At 36.0% G+C, this 23,252-nt stretch overlaps 1 protein-coding gene across 1 annotated transcript in view; it reads right to left on the bottom strand.

The window, feature by feature from the left end:
- The window catches only part of PCSK1 (proprotein convertase subtilisin/kexin type 1), a 35,343-nt gene that overhangs the window by 6,990 nt on the left and 5,101 nt on the right, over positions 1 to 23,252 (bottom strand). Inside the window, exons 2-11 of the mRNA XM_014057760.2 lie at positions 21,690 to 21,794; positions 17,863 to 17,973; positions 16,709 to 16,855; positions 16,157 to 16,233; positions 13,632 to 13,720; positions 10,212 to 10,384; positions 4,122 to 4,334; positions 2,782 to 2,882; positions 1,157 to 1,390; positions 36 to 193 (exon numbers count right to left, since the gene is read on the bottom strand). Of these exons, the coding sequence (XP_013913235.1) occupies positions 36 to 193; positions 1,157 to 1,390; positions 2,782 to 2,882; positions 4,122 to 4,334; positions 10,212 to 10,384; positions 13,632 to 13,720; positions 16,157 to 16,233; positions 16,709 to 16,855; positions 17,863 to 17,973; positions 21,690 to 21,794 (1,408 nt within the window). The remainder of the gene's footprint in view (positions 1 to 35; positions 194 to 1,156; positions 1,391 to 2,781; positions 2,883 to 4,121; positions 4,335 to 10,211; positions 10,385 to 13,631; positions 13,721 to 16,156; positions 16,234 to 16,708; positions 16,856 to 17,862; positions 17,974 to 21,689; positions 21,795 to 23,252) is intronic.

Genomic DNA, 23,252 nt, shown 5'->3' on the forward strand with positions numbered 1-23,252 from the left:
ACCTAGCACAGAAAGAGATAATCTTATAATCTTACCTGATGGGGAAGTCAGGGTAACATGAAGGTCACCCCTGCGGGAATATTCAATTGTTGCTTCAAACTGTACATGTTCCAAGGATTTAATGGCATTTTCTTGGCCTTCACAAGCTGTGGTAGGAATTTCAATGGTAACTTCACCACTAGATTTTAATAACCTGGCAACACGATTAGAAACTTAATTTACTTCATGAAGTTCTGATGCATTTTTAAAAATCCACAAAGGTTATTTATTGATTTATTTCTTCAAATATAAGAACTGTTTATCTCCCTCACTGAGGGACTCTGGGTGGTGCACAATGACACATTAAAGCATAAAAAACAGTAAAATTTTGGTTTTGTACAGTTTTGCTTTTAATTTTTTTTTTACAAAATTGTATTTTATTAGGAAATAAGTCCTTCAAAGCAATTCCCACATAGCTCTGGATTCAGGTTTATTGAGGAAACACTGCTCAAAACAAATATAGAGGCTAATTGGGCTGTCATATTTTATATGCTGCTGTTGTTTCAGTAGATTGAATCTGGTTCAGAGTTGGTATTCAGCAGGTTCTGATCAGTTCTGGAGAACCGGTAGTGGAAATTTTGAGTAGTTTGGAGAACTGGTAAATACTACCTCTGACTGGCCCCACCCCCATCTATTCTCTGCCTCCCGAGTCCCAGCTGATGGGGAGGAAATGGGGATTTTGCAGTAATCTTCCCTTGGAGTGGGTAAGGAATGGAGGTTTTACAGTATTCTTGCCCTGCCATGCCCATCAAGCCATGTCCACCAAGCCACGCCACGCCTATCAAGCCACACCCACAGAATCAGTAGTAAAAAATGTTGAATCCCACCACTGATCTGGATCCTTTTGTATACAAAATGCCATTATCCCCATTCATTCCCTTTCCCACTCATCTTGTTTTTTTCCATGCAACTGTTGCTGTATCAGTATGGTTTAATAAAGATCTATAGGGCTTTTTACTGCACAACTATATCGTAGAAGCACTGCCAGATGGAAGCAGTCGACTGGGGACAGTTGAAAAAAATATTATATGGGAAGGTCACAGGGAAGTCTCTATATGTTTCTGGATCAGAATTCATCTAAAAACGAAGCCAAAAATATCAAAGTGTCAGCTCTTACCTCGGCTGAAAGTCACTGTCCTTAACTATGCATTCTTTCTTTTCTGGCACTCCTTTCCAGCTTTTGGGATCAGCCAAATCTACCAGTGCTTTAGCATTGAGTAATCCAAATCCAAATCGGCTGTTCACCATCAGCCCAGCTCCGTTCTTCTTCCATCCTGGATTGTTGGCCAGTGGATCGAATTCAGATGTCCAGACTACCAAATGTTGCACATCCCTCCAGGTTAGATTAGGACTGTTACAAACAAAATTCTAGTCAATTTTGATCTTAAGGGATTGGAGTCTTGGCCCATAATCCAGTATTTTAATAGGCACGGAATACTTTTCAAACACACCAGTGAGTCAGTTAGAGCATAAGTGCTCAGTTAAGAAGCCCCAGGAATCAGCATCTCTATTGAATTTCCAACAGTATTTTGTTTTAATGTCATGAAAGATTCATACTAAAATGCAGAAAACTACTTAGAGATAAAGGAACTCTGTTCTTTGCTGGGAAAATAGATCAACTAATTGGGTTACCTTATTATACAATATTTATTATTCTATTTTATTTGAGTGGACCTTGGTGATGTCTGAGCTTGGTTGTTTTCATGCAGACATTTCATTATCTAAAATAGATAACAACTGATGAAATGCTACTGGCTCGGACTGGTTCGTCTGAACTGGTAGTAAAAAAATGCTACCAGTTCGGCCGAACCAGTAGCTCTGATTATCAGCTATGCGACAATCAGCACCAATTTGGGTAATGAAATGTCTGCAAGAAAACAAACAAGCTCAGAGAATAGTAAGGACACCTAATTTCAAACCGGAGTTACAAATATTCTCATTTATTGGTTTTATTGTATTTATCATTGTTATATTTGTTCTCTATTATCTATTCTTAGTGGTTTTTCTGATTCTTGTCTTCAAGCCCTCTTTGAAGGGAATTTTTGAAAAGTTTCAAAGAATGAAACTGCAGTACCATATTTTTGAAGTATAAGACGCACCTTTCCCCCCCACTAAAAGAGTGTCAAAATTTGGGTGCATCTTATACACTGAATGTAACCCCACCCTCCTACCGTCCCCTACCCTTTGGCCTCTGTCTCTCAGCAATTTACCTCCTTGCAGAAAATGGGGAAAATGGGGCTTGCAAAGGTGGCAAAAGACTATGGCAATCCCTGCAGCCTGAAACAGCTGATCATTGGGAGACCGTGCTGAAATACATAAACAGTGTATATCTTCTGTACTATTTGCTGTTGGCTGCAAGGAGGCAAATTGCTAGGAGACAGAGGCAGATTTCCTCCCCTTGTTTTCCTCTCCAAAAGCTAGGTGTATCTTATACTTTGGAGTGCCTTTTAGTCGGAAAAATATGGTAGTTCCATAAGGACATTAAGAAAAATCAGAATACTCACAATATAGGATTAGACTAATCATTCTCTTTACAATTCATATCAATTTTATCTGTGGTCCTTGTGGTCCACATATCCAAGAAGAAAATTTTACTTTTAATTTCAAGGTCTGTTTGAAAATATTTTGTTATACAGCTGTAGATGTTTATGCTAGTAATATGGAACAGGACAGTTGCTTGAAATGTGAATTAAATCAAAGTTTCAAGCATTCCCAAGTAGGAAGATGTTTAAGAAGACTTACTTTGCTTCTAGGGCTAGAGCAAAAATCCCTGCAGCTAAAGGAGCAGATGCAGAAGTCCCCGTGTGAGTGGCTGTGCATTCATTGTGTAGATCTGCACTTATCTGAAGGATATAAACATCATGTAAAGGTTAATTGTAGCCATGCACAAAAGCATACTTCTCCATGATTGCCTTGGAACAAGTTGTTATCTTCCAGATGTTGAAAACCCTCCCCATCTATTTCGCCTACAATTTTTTTAATTGAAATAGCTCATTTTGGATGAACATAATGCTACATGAAAGGCACTCATCTTATTGTGAAATCCTAGTAAGATAAAAATAAGTGTTTCAGAATTACTGTTGAATCATACAATGGATCACTGTAAAATGATTGCCAGATTAAAAAAAATCACACAGGAGTTAATGGCAGATACTTTTCTTTTCTTTCTTCTCAGTCTAACAATGCACAGCACTTGTAATTTGGAAAATAAAACAGATGGTTTATTAGAAAATAAAGTGCTCTGCTTGGAAAAAGTGCCTCACATTACTGCCTGCAAAATTCCAATATTTTGGAAGTACAGTATTGAAATGTGTGCATGTGAAGGTACAGTAGTAGGATCTATAGACCTTAGATGAAACATTTTGGAATTTTTGATCAATTATTATCCTTTCTTCTCTTCTTTTTTCTCTTCTCTTCTTCTCTTTCTCAATAAAACACTGGAATTTACTTTCATTTTCCACAGATCTTGATTCAGTGACAACCCAACAGATCAGATGGAAGGGAGACAACCAAGAGATCAATAGTATGGTTACTTCCGATATATCATTATCTCCCCTGACCTTTCATGAATCCAGGCAATTGTTTTGCATTTCCCAAAGGTACCTCCCAAACTTCCTAATTTTCATTCTTGGCACTGAAAGCAAATTCAACCCAAGTTTTCTCCAAAGAGAGACAATCCTTTGCATATTAACTTTGCCTTTATATAGAAGTTGCCTTATTTTTGGAGGCAAGAAATAGGGAGTCCCATTTGAACAAAAGGTGATTATGTATTATTTCAGCAATATGTTTATGGTGTGCTTTTGATGACAAATCTTTATACACTCAATTTATTTTTTAAAATTCCTGCAGTTCTCCTCCCAAAATACCTCCCAATATCACCAGTCATGAGCCACATTTTTTCAGCAGCTTACTTAAAAAATAAAGTTTAATCCTGAATAAAAATGCCCACTATACCTGAATTATGATTGCTAGAGCATTAAGACTAGTTCCCATGATTTTACCATCCCTGCTCTACAAATTGCTTTGTGGCTGCCCGCCCCCCCCCCCTGCAATGTTGGTTAAATCTGGTAAAAACAACTTACAATTTTCTGGTCAGAATAGTCCCCACTGCTGTATGCTGTGGCCAGTGTTGAGGAACACTTCTCTGCATACCAAGGAGAATGGCCTTGTTGAGAAGCACTGCTGATGGAGATTGTGTAGATGCTGTCTGTGTAACCATCACAGTCACAATTATCTCCTTGGCGGCCACCGTTCCCTGAGGCCCAGACAAAAAGAGAACCTTTCCCTTTTCTTCCCTAAGGGAAATGAAAGAAAAGAGGTGACTATTGTGAGTAAAAATATGTGCACTTTCCCCCAGATGTAATTTTCATGCCCATTTTGTGAGTAAGCCTAAACATGAGAATCAGAGAAAGGATGCCCCCTTATTTTGTTGGAACAAGAATGCAGTTAATATGTTATTTTGACAGATCCATATATTTAATTGGTTTAAAGGTAAGCAGTAGATCTACATATCATATAATTTTTTTTGAATGATCTGAAGGGAATGGTCAGCCATAGAACAAAGTAAGCAAGGACATTTTCCCTGCACGAATAAAAGCTTAATTTATCTTAAGAGATAAAGATAAGATCTAATAATAAAAATAAGATAATGGACTGGAATGTTTGAAGGGCTAACATCTCAGTCAGAAAGTTGAGGTTACAAAGCGAATGAGGACGCTATAAGGAGCTCACACGGAGTATGGCATGAAAACTATAATCAGTGGACAGAAAACAACAAAATGAGTCTTTCTCAGGTCTTTGGCTGTTCTCATGGTTCAGTCTCAGAGAGTTGTTGCTGGATAGACAATACATTTTAATAGGCAAAGCAGGACCATTATAATCTAATGGTGCAAAAGTCCACAAGAGATAGATAGAATTTCTCACTTCAGTAAAATGTTGGCCAGTCTCTAAGCTGGTAAAGATAAAAATAGACATTGCACACTCCAAAATGTAGAAGGAACTATTTTCAGGAACTTCTTGTGGGGTTCTGGCTAATTCATCTCCCCCCCCCCAAATTAAGAATGGTCTACTTCAGATGTCCAAATACTTTTTTCTAAGTGAAGATTCAGGGTTCACTGCTTGGGGTAAAACTCACTGCATTGATAAAAGTTTGTTTTTGTTTGAGATTCTCCCTTTCTAATAGTTGACAGCAAATATTATTATGGGGAGAATAATTTATGATCCATGAAGGCATACATTGTTTGCAATAAGCCAATCATTTTTCACTCTTTAAAATGCAATACTTTAGAAGTTAAAGTGCTGTTATTTTCCTAGCAACATGCTGATATCTAGACAATCTTTGAAACATATTCCCTAAGGAATTGGAGGAATTACAGAATTAATAAACAATAGCTGCACATTTGCTGCATTACAAATTAATATTCTGGGAAATACTAATATATATTTCATATGATGCATCTATTCTATCACAATACAATTATTTAATAAAGCACTGAATAATTAAATGGTGTTCACTATTTGATGATAATTTCTTTTAAAAGGATTATTCCTAGTCTTAATGTATAGACCTCAGATATTCACAACTCTGCCCAAGTCCAGCTCAAGCTTTGACTACAGTACTTATTTAATTTATGGCCATTTGCTGCATTGAATATAAAATATATTAACCAATGATCTGCCAACCCAAAAAATGAAAAGAAAAGAAACCAATATTGCTCAGAGAGAAGACAAATGATTCTAGCACATCTTTGTATTGCAACAGAAATGGTGATAATGCATTATCTAGGTCAGGATCCTCACTCCCCAAGCCGCAGCCCACTATTTGGCTGTGGTCTATTCACAACTGGCCACATGACCTGCCGGCCGGTGCAGACATGCGCATATGCAGCTTGATTTGTGAAACAGCAGGCCAACAGGTGTACACATGCATGCACAGTTAAACTTGCACAAGTTCTCCCCCCCTCCATATGTTCTGTCAAACCACAAAGGTTGGGGACTGATGATCTATGTGACTAGCAAGAGTCAATACATGTGCACCAGCATTTTAAAGCTTCAGTGCATGTCCATTTCATAGACTGAAGTAGTAAAGCCTTTAGCTCTGTATTTTCCTGTTGTTTCATAATTCTTGATTCCCCAGTATCTACTTCCCTGCATCTACATGGAGGCAAGTACACAATGGGGTACCCCAGGCTCTGTCTTAGGCCCAGTACTCTTCAATATCTTCATCAATGATTTAGATGAGGGGTGGAAGGGGAACTCATCAAATTTTAAGATGACAACAACCTGGCAGGAATACCCAACACTCTAGAAGATAGGCTCAAGATACAGAAGGATCTTGACAGACTTGAACACTGGGCCCTATCTAATAAAATGAAATTCAATGGTGAAATGGTTAGGCGGTCCCTGGCTCAATAGTATTAGCTGTGAGACGGATCTTGGAGTCCTAGTGGACAATCCACTTAAATACGAGCCAGAAGTGTGCTACAGCTGCTAAAAAAAGCCAGTGCAGTCCTAGGCTACATTAACAGAGGGATAGAATAAAGATCATGTAAAGTGTTAGTACCACTTTATAATGCCTTGGTAAGACCACACGTAGAATATTGCATCCAGTTTTGGTCGTTACAGAATAAAAGATACTCCAGAAAAATGATTAGGGAACTGAAGGCTAAAACATGAAGAACAATTACAGGAATGGGTATTCCTAGTCTAATGAAAAGACGAACTCAAAGTAAAATTATAGTAATGTTCCAATATCTAAGAGGCTACCCCAAAGAAGAGGAGGTCAACCTATTCTCCAAAGCACCTGAAGACAAGAAGCAATAGATGGAAACTAATGAAGAAGAGAACCAACCTAGAACAAATGAGAAATTTCCTGACATTTAGACCAATTAATCAGTAGGACAACTTGCCTTCAGAAATTGTGGGTGCTGCAACACTGAAGATTTTAAAGAAGAGATTGGACAACCATTTGTCTAAAATGATATAAGGTTTCCTGCATGAACAGAGGGTTGGACTAGAAGACCTCCAAGGCCCCTTCCAACTCTGTTATTCTGTTAACATCAGAAATTAATTGTTCCTGCTCATCACTAGCTGCCTTTCTGAATGATGAGCTATAAACAAAATCACACGCGCGCGCGCACACGCACACACACACACACACACACACAAACCATGCAAGAATATGCAAAAAGAAAAAGCCATCTAAAAATAAAAAAATATTGTGAAGCTGGAACTGGGAGACTAGTAACATTTCAGAGAAATTTCTCTAAAAATCTTTAAAAAAAAGATTAATGAAAGTATATTCACTTTAAGAGTGTCTCATTTATTAAAATACTTGTGTGAATTTTTAAAGAGACTATAACAAGGATAGCAGTGGTAATAAAAGAACCCTTTTCTTAAATTGTTCATGTAGAAAATGTTAATACCTCTCATTAGGAAAATATGACTCCTTATTTGCCTTACTTTGGACAATGTATAATCTCTATCAAATGTAGCTATGCTGGGAGAAAAGCAAGTATGAAGAATTGTGCTCTGTATAGTCTGTGTATCGTCTACACTGACCTTCAGACTTCCTCTCAAACCCCTCTCTTGACTTCATAGGGAAAATTCAAAATCCAGAAATGAACCAGGACAGCTGTGTCTGCAGTGATGGAGCAAGAGGCTCAAAATGATGAAAAACCCATTGTATTGTCACAGTGCAAGACTTTCCATTTCATATGTGTATCATGATGTTACCAGGGAGTATAAAAAGGGTAGAGTTTATGGCATGCTGGTGCATCATTTTGATGTCCCATAGTATTCCTCATCTGTATGAAGGATTTTTTTTTTTAAAAAAAAGCTTCTGTGTACTGAATGCATCTTCAAAAATTATGGATGAACAGGTTGAGAAAAAGAGAAAGTAGGAGAATTATTTTCTCCAAAGACTAAAAAGGAAATAAAAAAGAGAGAAGGGGAAACCAGTGAAGGAAAGAAAGAAGAGAATGACAGCAAAGGAGAAATAAGAGGCAGTAGAAAGAAAAAAGGCTAAGTTAAACCCAAAGTCCAAGTAAAATATACAATTGCTGGATTTTAACATGCTATAAGTAAAGGTAAAGTTTCCCCCTGTCCAATCGTGTCCAACTTTAGATGGCGTATCCATCTCCGTTTCTTAGCCAAGGTAGCCATCATTATCCAAAGACTTTAATGATTATGTGCAGTGGTGGGATTCAGCCAGTTTACATCTATTCATGAGAACCGGTTGTTAACTTTCTAAGTAGTTCAGAGAACCGGTTGTTGGAAGAAATCTCATTTTTGTTTTTTCCCACTTTACAGGGCTAATCCTGTAAGGGTGGCAGGAAGGAAACATTCTGGTGTTGTTTCTAGCCTAATCTTTATTGCCCTGCTTAGAGAAACTGCCTCTCCAGTTAACCCTTATTACATTGTAACAGCTAAGGCAAAGCGAGTGTAAGAGCTAAGGCGAAGCAACATCGACGTGATATTGAATTGGCCATGCCCACCCATTCATATGACCACTGAGCCATGCCTACCCTGCTGGTCATTAGGGCAGAGAACCGGTTGTTAAATTATTTGAATCCCACCACTGATTATGTGGCCAGCATGACTATACTCCGAAGCTTATGGAATGCTTTTACCTTCCCACCAAAACAGTATCTATTTATCTACTCGCATTTGCATCTTTTCAAACAACTAAGTGGTCAGGAGCTGGGGCAAGTAATGGGAGCTCACCCTATAGTAGAGTATTTGGGTCTTGAATCCAGACTGTCAGCTTTCCAGCTGACACGCTCAGCATTTTTAACCGCTAAGCCACCGCTCCCTCATTTTAATGCTATGCTTAAACAAATTAAAAACATAGGGTTAATTTGATGGTCATGATAGTTTTGTTCATGCAGCTTGTTAAACAATATCAGGATTCCCTGTAATAGCAGAATTGAACCACAACCACAATACATTATAATAGCCTTGGAAAGCAGATTTTCTGAACCCAATGGCGTTCATCCATTAATTCTGTGCTGCAAAAATGCAGTTAGACAGTCATCAGTTTGGACTGGATACTTCCCCTCTTGAAAAGCATTGATTTTAAAGTAAAGTCCACAATCTACCTCAAACAACTCTATATCTTGCCTGTCGCATTTCTCAAGCCAAAAAACCAAATAAATAAAATACTATTTTGGAGAAGCAGCAAGTGACCAGTGACTTCTTCAGGAAGCATTATTATGGTGGCAGCTGGCAAGTGCTATTTGTTCTTTGCACTAAAATTATTTTTTAAACTTAATTTAATTTCTTAAAAAATGGGATTGTATTGCAAGGGATTGCCAAAAGCAAAAAACGGATGCCTTTCTCAGTATTGACCTTAAAATAAAATCCCAAATTAGTGATGCAATTGTTAGAATTCAATTTTTCTCCAATTTGGTTTTCTTCCATTGTGTTGTACCAACAACTCTCAAGGATGAGAAGGTTAGAAATAATACGTTCAAGTTGTATAAGTTGTTCTAATAACTAGATAATTAATAAAAGCAATTAACTTGATTGTTTTATATCTTCACTTTAAGTAAAATTGAGAAATAGGAACTTGAGCTGAGTCAAGTATTGGATGCATCTGTCAGCAAGTCCACTTCCTATCAGAGTATCAGACCCAAACATTGGTCTGTCTAATTGGTGAAAGAACAGTTAATGAAAGAATATCTTGAAAAATGGAGTAAGCCAAATTACAGGAAAAAACAAGGCAGATCTCTCTATTGATACAAGAGGCTTAGTAAGTGGGTTTAAATGTTATCTTAGTTTTTAGAATTAAAAAGCATAAAAAATTGCTTCATAAACTTCACCTACGTACATCCTTAACTGGACCTAAATTACCAACAAGAAGACTATTTTTCTCAAGTATTCACATCATTTTAATTATAACTAATTGAGCAATGCACTCTGTTATAAAACAATGTATAAAATTTTGATGCCATACTAGATAATAATGCAATATTCAGGAAGTAGGCAATTTCTATTAATATTTTATAGGCCCTCTTTGTATAAAATCTCATTAATATTCAAAGGAAAACAAGTAGAAAAAAGTCAGCAAAGAAAAAATAAAAACAAGAAGGTGTGAGAGAGTGATGATAGGAAACAACCCATTTTCTGGCATGTACTAACTGCTTTTTCGCTTTGTGTTAAGACTGTCTTACCTTTTTAATTCCATATTCAAAAGCCTTTTGGGCCAGTCTGCCAGGTCCCTCCACAGTTTTCCCATCATCATTTGGACCCCAACTGGCACTGTAAATATCCACATGATCAGGATTGAACCCAATTGAGCTAGCTTCAATGGCATCTGTGACTATGCCATCCAGCATTCTGATCCCTTTTATGAGAGAGAGGGGGGAGGGGAGAGAGAGGGGGGTTGGAGAGAGAATCTCAGTTACCCATTATTTTTGTTCTCTTTCAATGGCCAGTACAAAACAGTGCTTGTGACCATGTCAAAATGGAAACATTTTGCCCACTTTTCTAAACTGCAAGAACCTAAGAACAGAGGACTGGATTGGATATAGGTGATTCAATATATACAGTGAATATAAAAAGCCAGGTTTTTGAGTGGTAAAAAAAATCAGACCAAGATAACTCACATCCGATCCCCCCCCCCCCTGAATAAAACATACAAGGTGTACAATTCACTTGAAAAACAAACTCAAATCTTTTAGGGAAAAAAATAGCAAGAATAATGTGGCTGCATAAGTATGAAAACCCTCTTATAAGTAGGGATGTGGCTGTGTTCAGAATTAATCGCATTCAGACTGATGTTAACTAGTAGTCAGTGCACACCTGCCATCAATTAAAGCGACTCTGATCAAGCCCATATAAAGTTCAGCTGTTTTAGTAGTACGTTTCAGACATTTACTCAGTTGTCTCTTACAACAAAAGCCATGGTCTAGAAAGAGCCCAGTGTTGGGATTCTACCAGTTGGGACCGGTTCAGATGAACCTGTAGCTCTGAAGATCAGTAAGTGGGCAGGCCCATCCACCAGGCCCTGCGCTTTACCTACCATTATCTTCTCAGCAGAGTAGATTGCCACACCTCAGTGTTTTCCTTCCCAAGTAGCAATCCAAAATGTAAGTATTCTGTAAATTGGGCACACACGCAAAGCGCGCACTCAGCGAACCAGTTGTTAAACCGGTAGGAATCCACCCCTAAAAGAGCCTATAGAGCAGGTGGGTCAATCTCACGGTCCACGGGGCAGATGCATCACTTGCTGGCCACATCCATGCCCCGATTAGCAAAAGGGAAAAAAGTCACGATACATCACGTGACATAAGTTTGAACACCCCTGCTATAAAGGATCAAAAGGATCTATTGTCAAAATCAGTCAGGAGAAAATCCCCCACCCAAGCATTGACTATAGCATGGAACACAGTAAAGACAATCACTAGAGAAAATATAGCATGGCAGTGACATTACTAAGAACTGGATGTCTCTCCAAAGTTTACAAAAAAACTACTTTGCAAAGAGGCCTACAGCAACATTAAAGGAGCTGCAAGTATTTCTAGGAAGTACTGATTGTGTGCTGCATATGACAACAATTTTCTATGTTCGTCAAATGTCTGGGTTACAGGATACAGAGGCAAGATGAAAGCTTTTTCTTACAAAGAAAAATATTCGAGCCCTGCTACGTTCACAAAAACCTACATGAAATCTGACAAAAACATGTGGGAAAAATGTGATACACTCTGATGAGCCCAAGGTTGAAGGTTTTGGCCGTAATTCCACAAAATGTTTGGTGCAAAAACAGCACTGCATCACCAAAAGTACACCAAAGCCACAGTGAAACACAATGGTTACAGCATTATGCTTTGTGGTTCTTTTCTTCAGCTGGAACAGAGGCTTTAGTCAAGGTGAAGGAAATTATGAACAGTTCCAAATATCAGTTAATTTTGGCACAAGACCTTCAGACCTCTGCTAAAATGTTGAAGAGAAATTTCACATTTCAATGCAACAACAACTCATAGCACCTCCAATTTTTTTTAAAAAATGGCTTCACCAGAAGAAGATCAAAGTTTTGGACCTGAACCCAATTGAGAATCTCTGGGGTGACCCGAAGAGGGCTAGGCACAAGAGATGCCCTCTCAATCTGACAGATTTGGAGTCCTTTTGCAAGGAAGAATGGGCCATGATGATAGGCTCCTCCCTAAAAGACTGAATGCTGTCATGAAATCAAAAGGTGCTTCAACAAGGTATTAGTTTAAAAGTGGGCATCTTTATGCAATCACGTTATTGTAAGTTTTTATTTTTATTTTTCTTCTTAAAAGATTTCAGACTGTTCTTTAATTGATTTGTGAAGTTTATGTTATATAAATTCTGTAGTGATTTATCTTGGTCTGATTTTTCTACATCTCAGAAATCTGGCATTTAAAAAAAGTTGTATAGACTTTTTACATCCACTCTAGCAGATTCTTTTTGACTCTGGTTGGAGGTTCAGTTGTTTAAAAAAAAGGTGAATTAGGAAAACAAAATCAGATTTGAAAATAAGATATTTGATCACTTTATACCAGCAAAGAGACCAGAAGGATGGTAGTAGGTAGTGGAGGAAAAGTCAGTGTGGCACCCAGCATATTTTTCTATAATATCCTATGGTTGGTTTCCATTTTCTGGTCATTTTTACAAAGATCAGGTGCCTCCCTGCATCTCCACCACACAGTGCTAAACTTCATCCCTGCTTCTGTTAATCACCAAAAGATCTGTGTACATCTTTAATATGAAATATATTAATATGAAAGAGCTTATCTTTGCCAAAAGACTATTTAATGATGGAACTTCTGTAAATTTGACTGATGAGAAAATGGTCTTCACTTTAAAGCAGTGGATCTTGGCAAAGTTAAGATATGTGGACTTCAACTTCCAGCATACTAGCTGAGAAGTTCTGCATATTGGTCCATACTTAATATTTTTAAGATTGAAAAACACAGTTTTAGAGGTTTTATTTTGTGTGTGTGATGAAGTATATATCATTTATTTATTTGAAAAACAAAATAAAAACAGTACAATGAGGGGATTACATATAGAGCTTTTAAAAATCCATACTATCATAAATTAACTAATGGATACATGCATACAAGCATACATAAATACTTTTGTTGAGTTGGTTGTTTTGCTGACTTTCCTCTATTTCTTAAGAAACCCTCTTCCTCTCCAAATTAATAGTATATTAGTAACTCACATTTAGAATTTAGAAAACTAGAAGCTTTTCTTGCATAGTTGAGGCCATGGCATGCTTGGTCAACATGCATTGATAAAAATAATAAATAATTGAATTTCAGTCCACATTTGTAGGCCACATGAATATGTATATAGTAGCAATCTAATCAGCCACTGATGCTTAGGGATTATGGTACTTAATGAAACTATTATTTTCAGGGTTTTGTTGAAATTCTTTAGATGGCAGCAATGAATAACCCTTTCAGTCTTTTGTATGCATAATAGAAACAGAAAGCTTCTGTCCCTGCTATTCAGTTTAATATTCCTTTGTTCAGTACCTCTCCACTAGCTTTTCGAACATCTCTGGGTACTTCAGCAAAGAAACAGACTGCTAAAATAGAATTATGGTTAATATTTCTTACCTCCAACTTTGGAATTGTATGCCACTCCAACTCCACATTTTAGATTGTTTGCTTGCATGGCAATCTCTCCTGCACACCGTGTCCCATGTCTGCAACAAAAGCAGCTTTAGAAGGGTCATCTTCAAATATTATTATGCAATTATTATTCATTTGAGTATATGAAATTTATATGGAGCTAAAAGAAACTAAATTACATAGCCCTGTTTGCACAACATGATCAACAAAATCATAGGAGAAGATTAGAGGGTTATATGAATACCACAAGGTAGTTTATTAAGTTAATGTGCCCATCTCTACTTAATTAACCTTCCCGACAAATATGTATCCTTAGGTGTGGGAGGGAATAATTTTATCACAAAATAGATTTTAGTTTGTTTGAGGCTAAACTAGGCATTGTTTCCCCCAATCAACCTTGTAATTCCTATTGAAGAATTAACCAGTTTTGAAACAGACAATCATCATAATGATTTCATAATGATTTCATTATAATTTCCATCATAATGAGATTTCTCTAGGAAAATGTTCTCTGTTTTCTTTTTACTCATCTGCTGCAACTCATTGCTGGTGGTTAAAAAAGGGGGCAAACAAGGTTGGTGAGATGAGGCTACACTGATTCTCTCTGTACCACTGTGAATTATTCTTTGATTCCCACCCACCCCACCCCTTAAACACTATCACTGATACCAATGATACCCTTCTGGTCTCTGACTCAGTGGTTGCACTGACTAAAAAATCAGCATGTGTCAGAGTTCATTTTGTTGCATTGACTGAAAAAATGGTTAATGCACAACCAATCCAGTCATCTTGGATCTACTCTCTACTGTTCTACTGTCCCACAAAGTTGGCAAGTTGGGGGATAAGCCAGTAAGCTACCCTAATTATGAAATAATCATGAATAATTATAGAACACAGAACAACTTTAGTCAAATTAATGTCATTCTGATGTGCTGGATCTATAAGAACTCTTCAGTGAGCACACTGCTTCCCCCACACATTTTGATGATTTTGTAAATTAATTCAAATAATAAATGCAATGTTTAAGAGACCAAGGAAAATTTATAGCTTTAATGAATATCAGATATCAAGTTATCTATTAAGGAGATGATTAGATTTAAGTTTGTCCTTTTTATTTCCCGAGAGTAAACAGCATAATATTTCCTATTCCACCATTCAGAAAATCTTCACTTTCATATAATCCACTGTGAAAAGCTGCTTTATTTAATAGCACACTTGCTGTACACTGAAGCTGTTGAATGCTGCCAGTTTGAATTTCATTTATATATCAAAAGTAGTTGTTATGGAGAAATGGTAGATTTGAGATAATTTAAATCAGTGGATAATGGTCAGTTATTGCCAATAACTGCTCCAGCTGAGTGATACATTTTACCAAACCAGGAAATATTCATCTTTTGAAAATCTTTCACTGTCACAATATTTTTTTTCTGTTACAATAGAATCCACATAAGGAACAATATTTGCCTTAAACAGATATTGGTGAACTTTAATGCATTATAACAAAAATGGCATCTTATCCTAATTGTCTTGGGAAGTATTGCATGTTTATGATCCCACACTTGAAGTGAACTGGGTGGCCTGATCCTCTGCTTCTCAAACCAACACAGACCATATTGATGCAGTCATCCACTAAAAACTAAATCCTCATTTTATTTAGGTTGCTTACTCCCAACTAAATGTTCATTTGTCTTACACATTGTATTTCAGGAGTGTCCATGATGGAGGTGATCAAAAAAGACAGTAAGACAACCTGATAACACAATTGAAACCCATCCATTTTTAACATATGCAATTACCTTCGTGATTTGTTGGGATTGTGGTATCAGTTGGAAATGTGTGTGTGTGTGTGTGTGTGTGTGTGTATGTGTTCGTGTGTGTACAGTTGGTTTATCATATTTTTTCATCTAAACCATAACCAATCCAATATCTGAAAAAAAAACCTGGCTGGTTCAAATTAATTATTTATATCATGAAGTGCCATACACTTTAATAATAGAATCTCAAAATTTAGGCTTGTGTGTTGATTACATAAATGACACTTGAAAATTAATTTGCCATTCTCTGAAAGTACCTACTCAGCACCAAGACTACTAGGCAACAAGTAATAGATATTTTCACAAATCACATCTATATCAGGACAAAACTAGACAAAACAAAAGATCTTGTCCCACTGTGGTGAGAGTATGGAAAACCAATATGGATATTTATCACTCTTGGTCAAGCAAATAGAAATATGTTAGAGTGCAATCCTGAGCAAGGGGAAATCATAAAAAGAAAGAATCCCTGTCCCATCAGTGTATAAATGTGATATTGTCTGGGTTCTGAGCAAAGGATGACAATAACAACTTTGTGGTATTGAATTAGCTTGATTTGTTACTGCTCCTAAAGTTTAGTCTAAATAGATAATATAAAGTGACAGTGAATATCATTAAAATAATGATATTCAATCCAATAATTCCAGAAACAACTGCAATATATATCAGAGTGTATTAAAGTAGGTAGTTACTCACTTATTTTCATTAGTAGGATCATATCTGGGAAATGGATCATGATCATTGTCATTGAAATCATAACTTGCATCAGGATCCTAAACGTTAATCAAGAAAATAGCTGTAATTACTCTAAATCAATTGGTGAAGCAAGAGAGATAGCAATATAAGAAGAATCATAGCAAACCAAAATGGAAACTTATCTAGTCCCTCTTTCTGTTTCGTTAGTGGGCAATACAATGTCTGGCTGGGATGCCAACAATTGCACATAATTGCAGTGTGACACCCTTGTTTCCCCATTAATAGCAGCATTCTCTCTTTTTAAAAAAAATCAATAATAGCTCTTGTTTTATTGAGTTGTCGTATTTGAATTTCTTCACCCAATTGTCATGCAGCGTGTGATTTTAACTCTTTTGAATTCTCCCCAAAATCTACAGATTAAGCTGATAAGGTATTCACTTGAAGGCACCCAATCATGTTTATTATTGAAAAGGAATATTTTTAAACTCCAAGAAACTAATCATAAAATTGGAAATGAAAAAATAATGATTGCTACTGATATGTTAAACTCACATAGTTAAAGTAAATGTCTGTGTGATTCCATTCCAAGCCATCATCGAGCACTGTTATGACAACTCCTTTGCCTGTGATACCCTTTTGCCACACTGGAAGGACATGGAGATCCAATTTGCGCAAAGATCGGTTGATTCTTGTATCTTGCTAGGAGAAACAAAAGACAATTTATTTATGCATTGTGCAAATGTTACTAACTTGTTTTACCTATAACGCATTGTATAAAATTAATTAATTTTATTACATATGTTGCAATCAAGTCTCTTTGTATGAATGAATGAATGAATGAATGAATAAATGCAATCTTGCTCCTGCGTAGTTTTTATTTATTTATTTAATTACATCAAGAAAAGCTACTTTTAAATATTGCTTACAGAGATACACTATTTTATTTTTTATTTATTTATTAACTGACAATATTTATTTAGTTAGTATTGCTGAAACAACAGCCTCTCCTTTACTGAAATTTTCTGTCAGCTCACATGAATTGCATGACACATTGAAAAAAATATGATTTATAAAATGCATTATATTTGATTTGGTTTTGATCATGATGCACATAGTAGTACTGTACACACTAACTTTACCCAACTTCTTTTGTCTGGTATGGAAGATTATAAGAAATCTTAAATAAGAGAGAGCACAAGATGGGGGAGAATGGCTCTATTTTATTGCCAATTTCAATCTCTTAGAATCATCTTCTCTTAAAATTATTATTTGTTAGTAAAAAGGGGCTGCGTCATATTATGACTGACCTGTTAAAAATGACATCACTTCATCATTTCCTTCCTTTCTTTTCATTTGAGGTTATCACTTATCTCCCCCACTGAATTTTATAAAGCTTGTGCTCTTTTTCACAAGTGCTACTTATCTCAAACTTTAATAGATTACATTTGGGCAAATTCAGTAAGATAATTTTTCCACTAGAGAATAGTTTTGTGACTGTACAGTTTTCATTTCAAAATCATGCTGCAGATGATTGACATAGTTTAAAACATGCTGCCGATGATTGTATATATGTCATAGTTTAAACCTAAAAGCCAACTTCTATTATCATACTTTGAATGATCTCTCAAATGGTTTAGTACACTAATGAAGCAATACTAAAAGATTCTTCAGACATATATGTTCTACATGTAGATTCAAATTCTTACCAGGTACCATTGCTGGCTCCACATTGGGTCATTGAATAGATTTTCTGCTGAGTCTCCTAATTCAAAACGCTTAGTTCGCTTTTTTTCATACTGTTGTTCTGCCCAAGTCACCTAAAATAGCATGATAGATAAATAGATAGCTAGATAAGAAAATACTGGAGGTCCTTGTGTCTATAAATGCACACTAAAGTCTTGTTTATTCCATGTTTAACCCACAGGTTTTATAAGGAACTCAGTGCACCAGTTCTAGAATAACGGTCTTTCCTTAAAACAGCAAATGCTAATTTTATTATTGCACAGCTAAAAATAGCTTAAGATTGTCTCCTGTCTTGGCTATTTCATAACTAAAATAGAATAAGTACGAAAGTGAGAAAGATACGACAGTCCGAAAGTGGAGCATGTCAATATATTCTTTATAGACAGATTTTTAAAATTATACTGCTAATTTATTATCGGTCTTACTTTATTATTTTGGGAAATCAATTTCCATTTTTATAATCCAACCCTTGATCTTTAATTTTAAAAGGATAATAAAAGCCTGACAAGAAGGCAGTATCTTTGATCCAGCAGTGATGATCCATAATCCAAGAATCAAAATGAATGATACTGAATTATTATTTTTAATATGCCTTGTTTTTATTATAAAATAAATGTATGTATGTATGTATGTATGTATGTATGTATGTATGTATGTATGTATGTATGTATGTACAATCTATGGGTTTCCCCATTGTCAAGAATTTTGTCATGGGAAGTAAAGACCTCACTATTTTTTGTAATAACATCGTTTGGAATACAACATGGATCCGAAATCTAATCTGGACTCTCTGCCTCTCTCCCATGGCTTTTGCTACCCAAGGTGAAGGATAAGATAATACTACTTCAATCCATGTGCAGAAAATGATCATATTGTTCATCAGATCATATTTCCTAAAGGCAGCAAGCTGGCTTTGGGATACAGTGTAGCTTTGACTATCCAATAATATCCTCTAAATCCTAGCAATTACTTTTTCCTCAATTGCCCTGCAGCTACTAACATGCAGAGGAACTGCTACCTCACTCTGCCTCTTTCTAGGATCAGTCTTAACACTTCTACCTAGCAAAGATGTTCACATCCAGGTCTTTGGCTTTAGGAGTCAAAATCCACTCATTCTTCTGCCTGAAATGTTGCTAAGGCAGCATTTCAAGTTTTAGCAAGGCCAAATAAGATATATTTCCCAGTACAACTGTTGTCTGAAATTTGAATCCCCAGTTTTAAATCCCAGAGCAGGATAAATATAGATGAAGCTTATATATATGTATGTATACATACTGTATATATATATAAAACTGAGATGAAGTAGAAAAGCAGTCATATCTCTAACTGCATTAAAGAACAAGAATAATTGCATTAACTAAGCTATTTTCATGAGGATATAACATGGCTTCAAAAGGGCTTCGCTTAGGCTGATCATTTTTCTAGAGTAGGACTATCATTCACATGATGTTTCCAATTAAGAATTAAAGGCAGCAGAATCATCAAGAAATCTCAAAGACAGTGAGGAATTTAAACACCAATGATGATCCAAGACATTTCGTGCAGTACAAAAATGCTTCACATGATTGAAAATGTGTTTTCTACAAAATAAATGATACAACTTATTAGGAACCCAGTGGTTAGAGAAATAGCAGCGGAAATTTGGGGGAAAGAATAAGACATAATGTATTTTAATGATTTCACTGGCATACCTACCTATAGTACATATCAATAGTAGGTTGACATTTTTGATTGGCACCCATTTTGCATAGTTTTTCAACCCAGTCAAAGCATAAATTACTGTGGCAAATTCTCAAATTCTAAAGCAATTATTTCCATAGGAGCAGGGCTTTTAGGAGTCAAGAGTCAAGCTTGACTTAAAGAAGGCTTTACACTTAGAAAAAAATAGTCCTTGTTTGCCAGCTCTTTGCTTTTGAATTTAGCACTATGAAACAAATTTGCTAAATTTTAGACACCTTTTAAATGAATACAGATGCCAATATCCCATAGAGCAAGAAATCACAGTGGGCATTCAATAACATTGCCTTCTGACTCACTGTAATTCAAATACCCCATCCCTACTCCAGATATGTGAAAAACCTGTAAACCAGGTTTTACGGCTTCTTTTTTGAAAGTATTCATTCTGAAACATGTATTTTCAATTGGCGTTTTTTCCAGTTAATGACTGAATATCATGTTATTACACATACTGGTAGAAACAAATTTATTGTTAGATGAATAGGAATGCAGCAATTAGGGTGTGTCAGATGTGTCAACTTTCAATTTCCAAACATTAAGGGTGCTCAAAAGTTGTGACATGCCTTGGGGACTGTACAAATATTTTAGTTACTGTAATATAATTTAAATGTGCTTGGTAAGTAACTACATAAATATCATAACTTTTAAACATTTTGCTTGTTTCATTTGCAGCACGAAGCTTCGCATAATCCCTGACCTCCGGTCCTTCAGACGTGTCCTAAAAAGTTGGCTTTTCCAGCAAGCCTGCCTGGCCTGAACAGAATAAAATAAATGATTAATTTAATTGTTAATTTTAATCTAATTTTTAAATTTGTATTGTTAATATTAATTGGGTTTGTTTTTGGATACTTTATTTAATTTCCTTTTTAACTTTTGTAATATGTGTTCTTTTTTTATGTTGTACACCACCCTGGGTCCTTTGGGAGAAGGGTGGCATATAAATCCAATAAACGAAAACAACAACAAAATAAACAAGCTATTAAGGGGACTCTTTTTAAAACTCCTCCTTAATCTTTAGTTGAGCCCTTTTGAAATTTTCTGGACCTATATCAATAGCAACCTTGAAAATAGGGCTTGTTCATATGTGAAGCATTTGTGAAATGTTTGCAAACTTCCTAATTCCTAAATCACAAGGATTTTGAATAGTAAACACAAGATATGCTTTTGAGATAACAAGAGATCCAGAAATAAATATGAGCAAATTCATAAATGAAGAAATGCCCTCTTTCTACTTAATTGTGCCTATTGGAATTTCATGTGGTTGCACAGTTTTTAAAACCAACAGCTACAATTTCTTTGTTTTAAGGTGTTGCTTTTCAAATATAATGTTCCAATGTTATCTAGACTAAGATTGGATCAATCTCAGGGTCAAAACAGGAAACCATATACACATACTTTAAGATCTTTGGATAAAAAATATGAAATTTAAATATTATAATAATTATCAGAAATCCAATTATTGAAGGATTATATCACATCACTTCCACAGAATTGGTGATTTAATAGTAAACTGGCAGGCAATTTCACATATAGTTATTTGGAGACCAAAGTTTCTATATTGAGAAAGATTTATTCACTTAGAATTGGGTTTAGAATTATCATCTAAGAGAGACTATAAAACCTATGGCATGCATGCTGGAAGTGGCACACAGAGCCATCTTCCTGGGCATGCCAGCTATTGCCCGTTGCTCTTCCAGCTTCCGCCGTGCACTTGCACACCGGGAGCTAGTCTTCTCGTGCGCAAGAGCACCATAAACTGGAAGAGGAGGTCCCTGGTGTGCATGTGCATGCCAGGAAACCGAGTTTCCGGTTTCTGGCATGCCAGCTGGTCTTTAGAAGACCAGGTGATCAGTGGGAATCCCGGAAACCGGAAGCTCAGCTTCCCGGCGCACGCATGCATGCCAGAGGCCTGCTCTTCTAGTTTCTGTTGTTCCCACACATGCACGCTGGGGATCTGTTCTTCCAGTTTTGAGGGGAGGGGCGTGCACACTCCTGTTTTGGCACTTGGTGGAAAGGTTTGCCAACTGTTATAAAGCATACATATATTACTTACACGATCATCATCTGTGAGTTGTCTAGTGATATGAGAAGCACTTCGTCGAGATCTTCTAGGGTGGTTCTTATGTCTAAGTAGATAATGATTTTCCAGTAACCCAATCTGTAAAATACAAAACAATTTTAAGATATTTTCCCCATCGTGCACAACAACAGCAAGAAACAGCAAGAAACAATCAAAACTTCCCAGAAATCCTTTTACTGTAAGAGCTGAAACAATGCACCAATACATAATTGCCTAATAAAATGTCTTTTAAAAACAAAGGGTCAGGAAGCAGAATTATGTTCTACTAGTACTTTTACATCTTGCACATATTTGCATAAAAATGAAAGCGCATTGCTTTTATTTAATGGCAACATGGACCAAAGTGGAACATATGATTAAATTTATTTTAAGAAAAAATAGAAACGAATAGGACATGTTCATCTACAGAAGCTAGCTGCTGTCATTAGAATGACAAAAGTAGCAGAAGGGTATTTCTTGTAAGCTCCTTCCCCTTTTCATTAATTGCTCCCTCCACTTCCCCCCACTTCTCCATTGCCACCAAAATAGTTTCTAGCTACATTATGTATGGAGCTAGTAATCTCTGTGGTTTACAGCACAGCATTCCTCTGACTTTCTCTTCCCTTTGAAAAAGTTTGAGTATATGTTACTAGGTACATTTTCTCAGTCCAAATTTCATAGAACAATCTGAATTATGTTCACTCAGTAATAAATCCCATAGACTTCAATAGAACTGATTTAGCTCCATTTCCCTCATGATATGTCTACATACACACATTACAAAAGTGGAGTGAAATTGTTGCTACTAGCTATTAATGTTAGTATTTTCTTAAAATTTCAATTATTACTATTTGTAGGCTTCTATCGGATTTTTTTAAAAATTAAATGGTTTCATATCATACATTTTTTCCACTAGGGGAAATATTTTATTCTTAGATATTTTTATTGTTGTCAAATATAGAATATAGAATTACAAAGATGTGCTCTTCATAATTCATACATGCTCTTAAGTCCAATTTGCTGATAAGAACAGGAAATCAAATTATAACAATCCCAACAGATGGTTTTCTGGTCTTTGCTTGAACATGTCCAACAAAGGAAAGCTAAACATCTCTCTTTATTAGTAAGAATTGGATTGGGCTTTTACGTGTAATATGCTTTCTGGAAATTTAGGTCCTTTATTCTGGATCTTGTACCCAGAGACAATAGAAAACAAGTCCCTCTTCTATGTGATATTTGTTTAGATATTTTAGAATTCAATTATATTCCACTGTCTTAGCCTATTCTTAGCATTAAATGTATTCATTTCTCTTAGTTTAACTTCATAGGACTTACTTTTCTAGTTCCGTTATTATTCTCACTACACTTTTCTAATCTTGCTCCAGTTTCTCTAAATCTTTCTTAAGGATTGCACTAAAGATGGCAAAATTATTTCCCATGAGTTGGAAACCATGTTTTTATTAAGACGGTTTAAAACTATATGCCTTTTTTTCTTTTGCAGTCATATAATACTGTCAATTTGAATTCAGTATTCACTTTTTAATTTACTGTACAACA

Source organism: Thamnophis sirtalis, unplaced genomic scaffold (genome assembly GCF_051295495.1).
Source record: "Thamnophis sirtalis isolate CommonGarterSnake01/CBP01778 unplaced genomic scaffold, rThaSir2_p1.2 scaffold_5, whole genome shotgun sequence".
Lineage (NCBI taxonomy): Eukaryota > Metazoa > Chordata > Lepidosauria > Squamata > Natricidae > Thamnophis > Thamnophis sirtalis.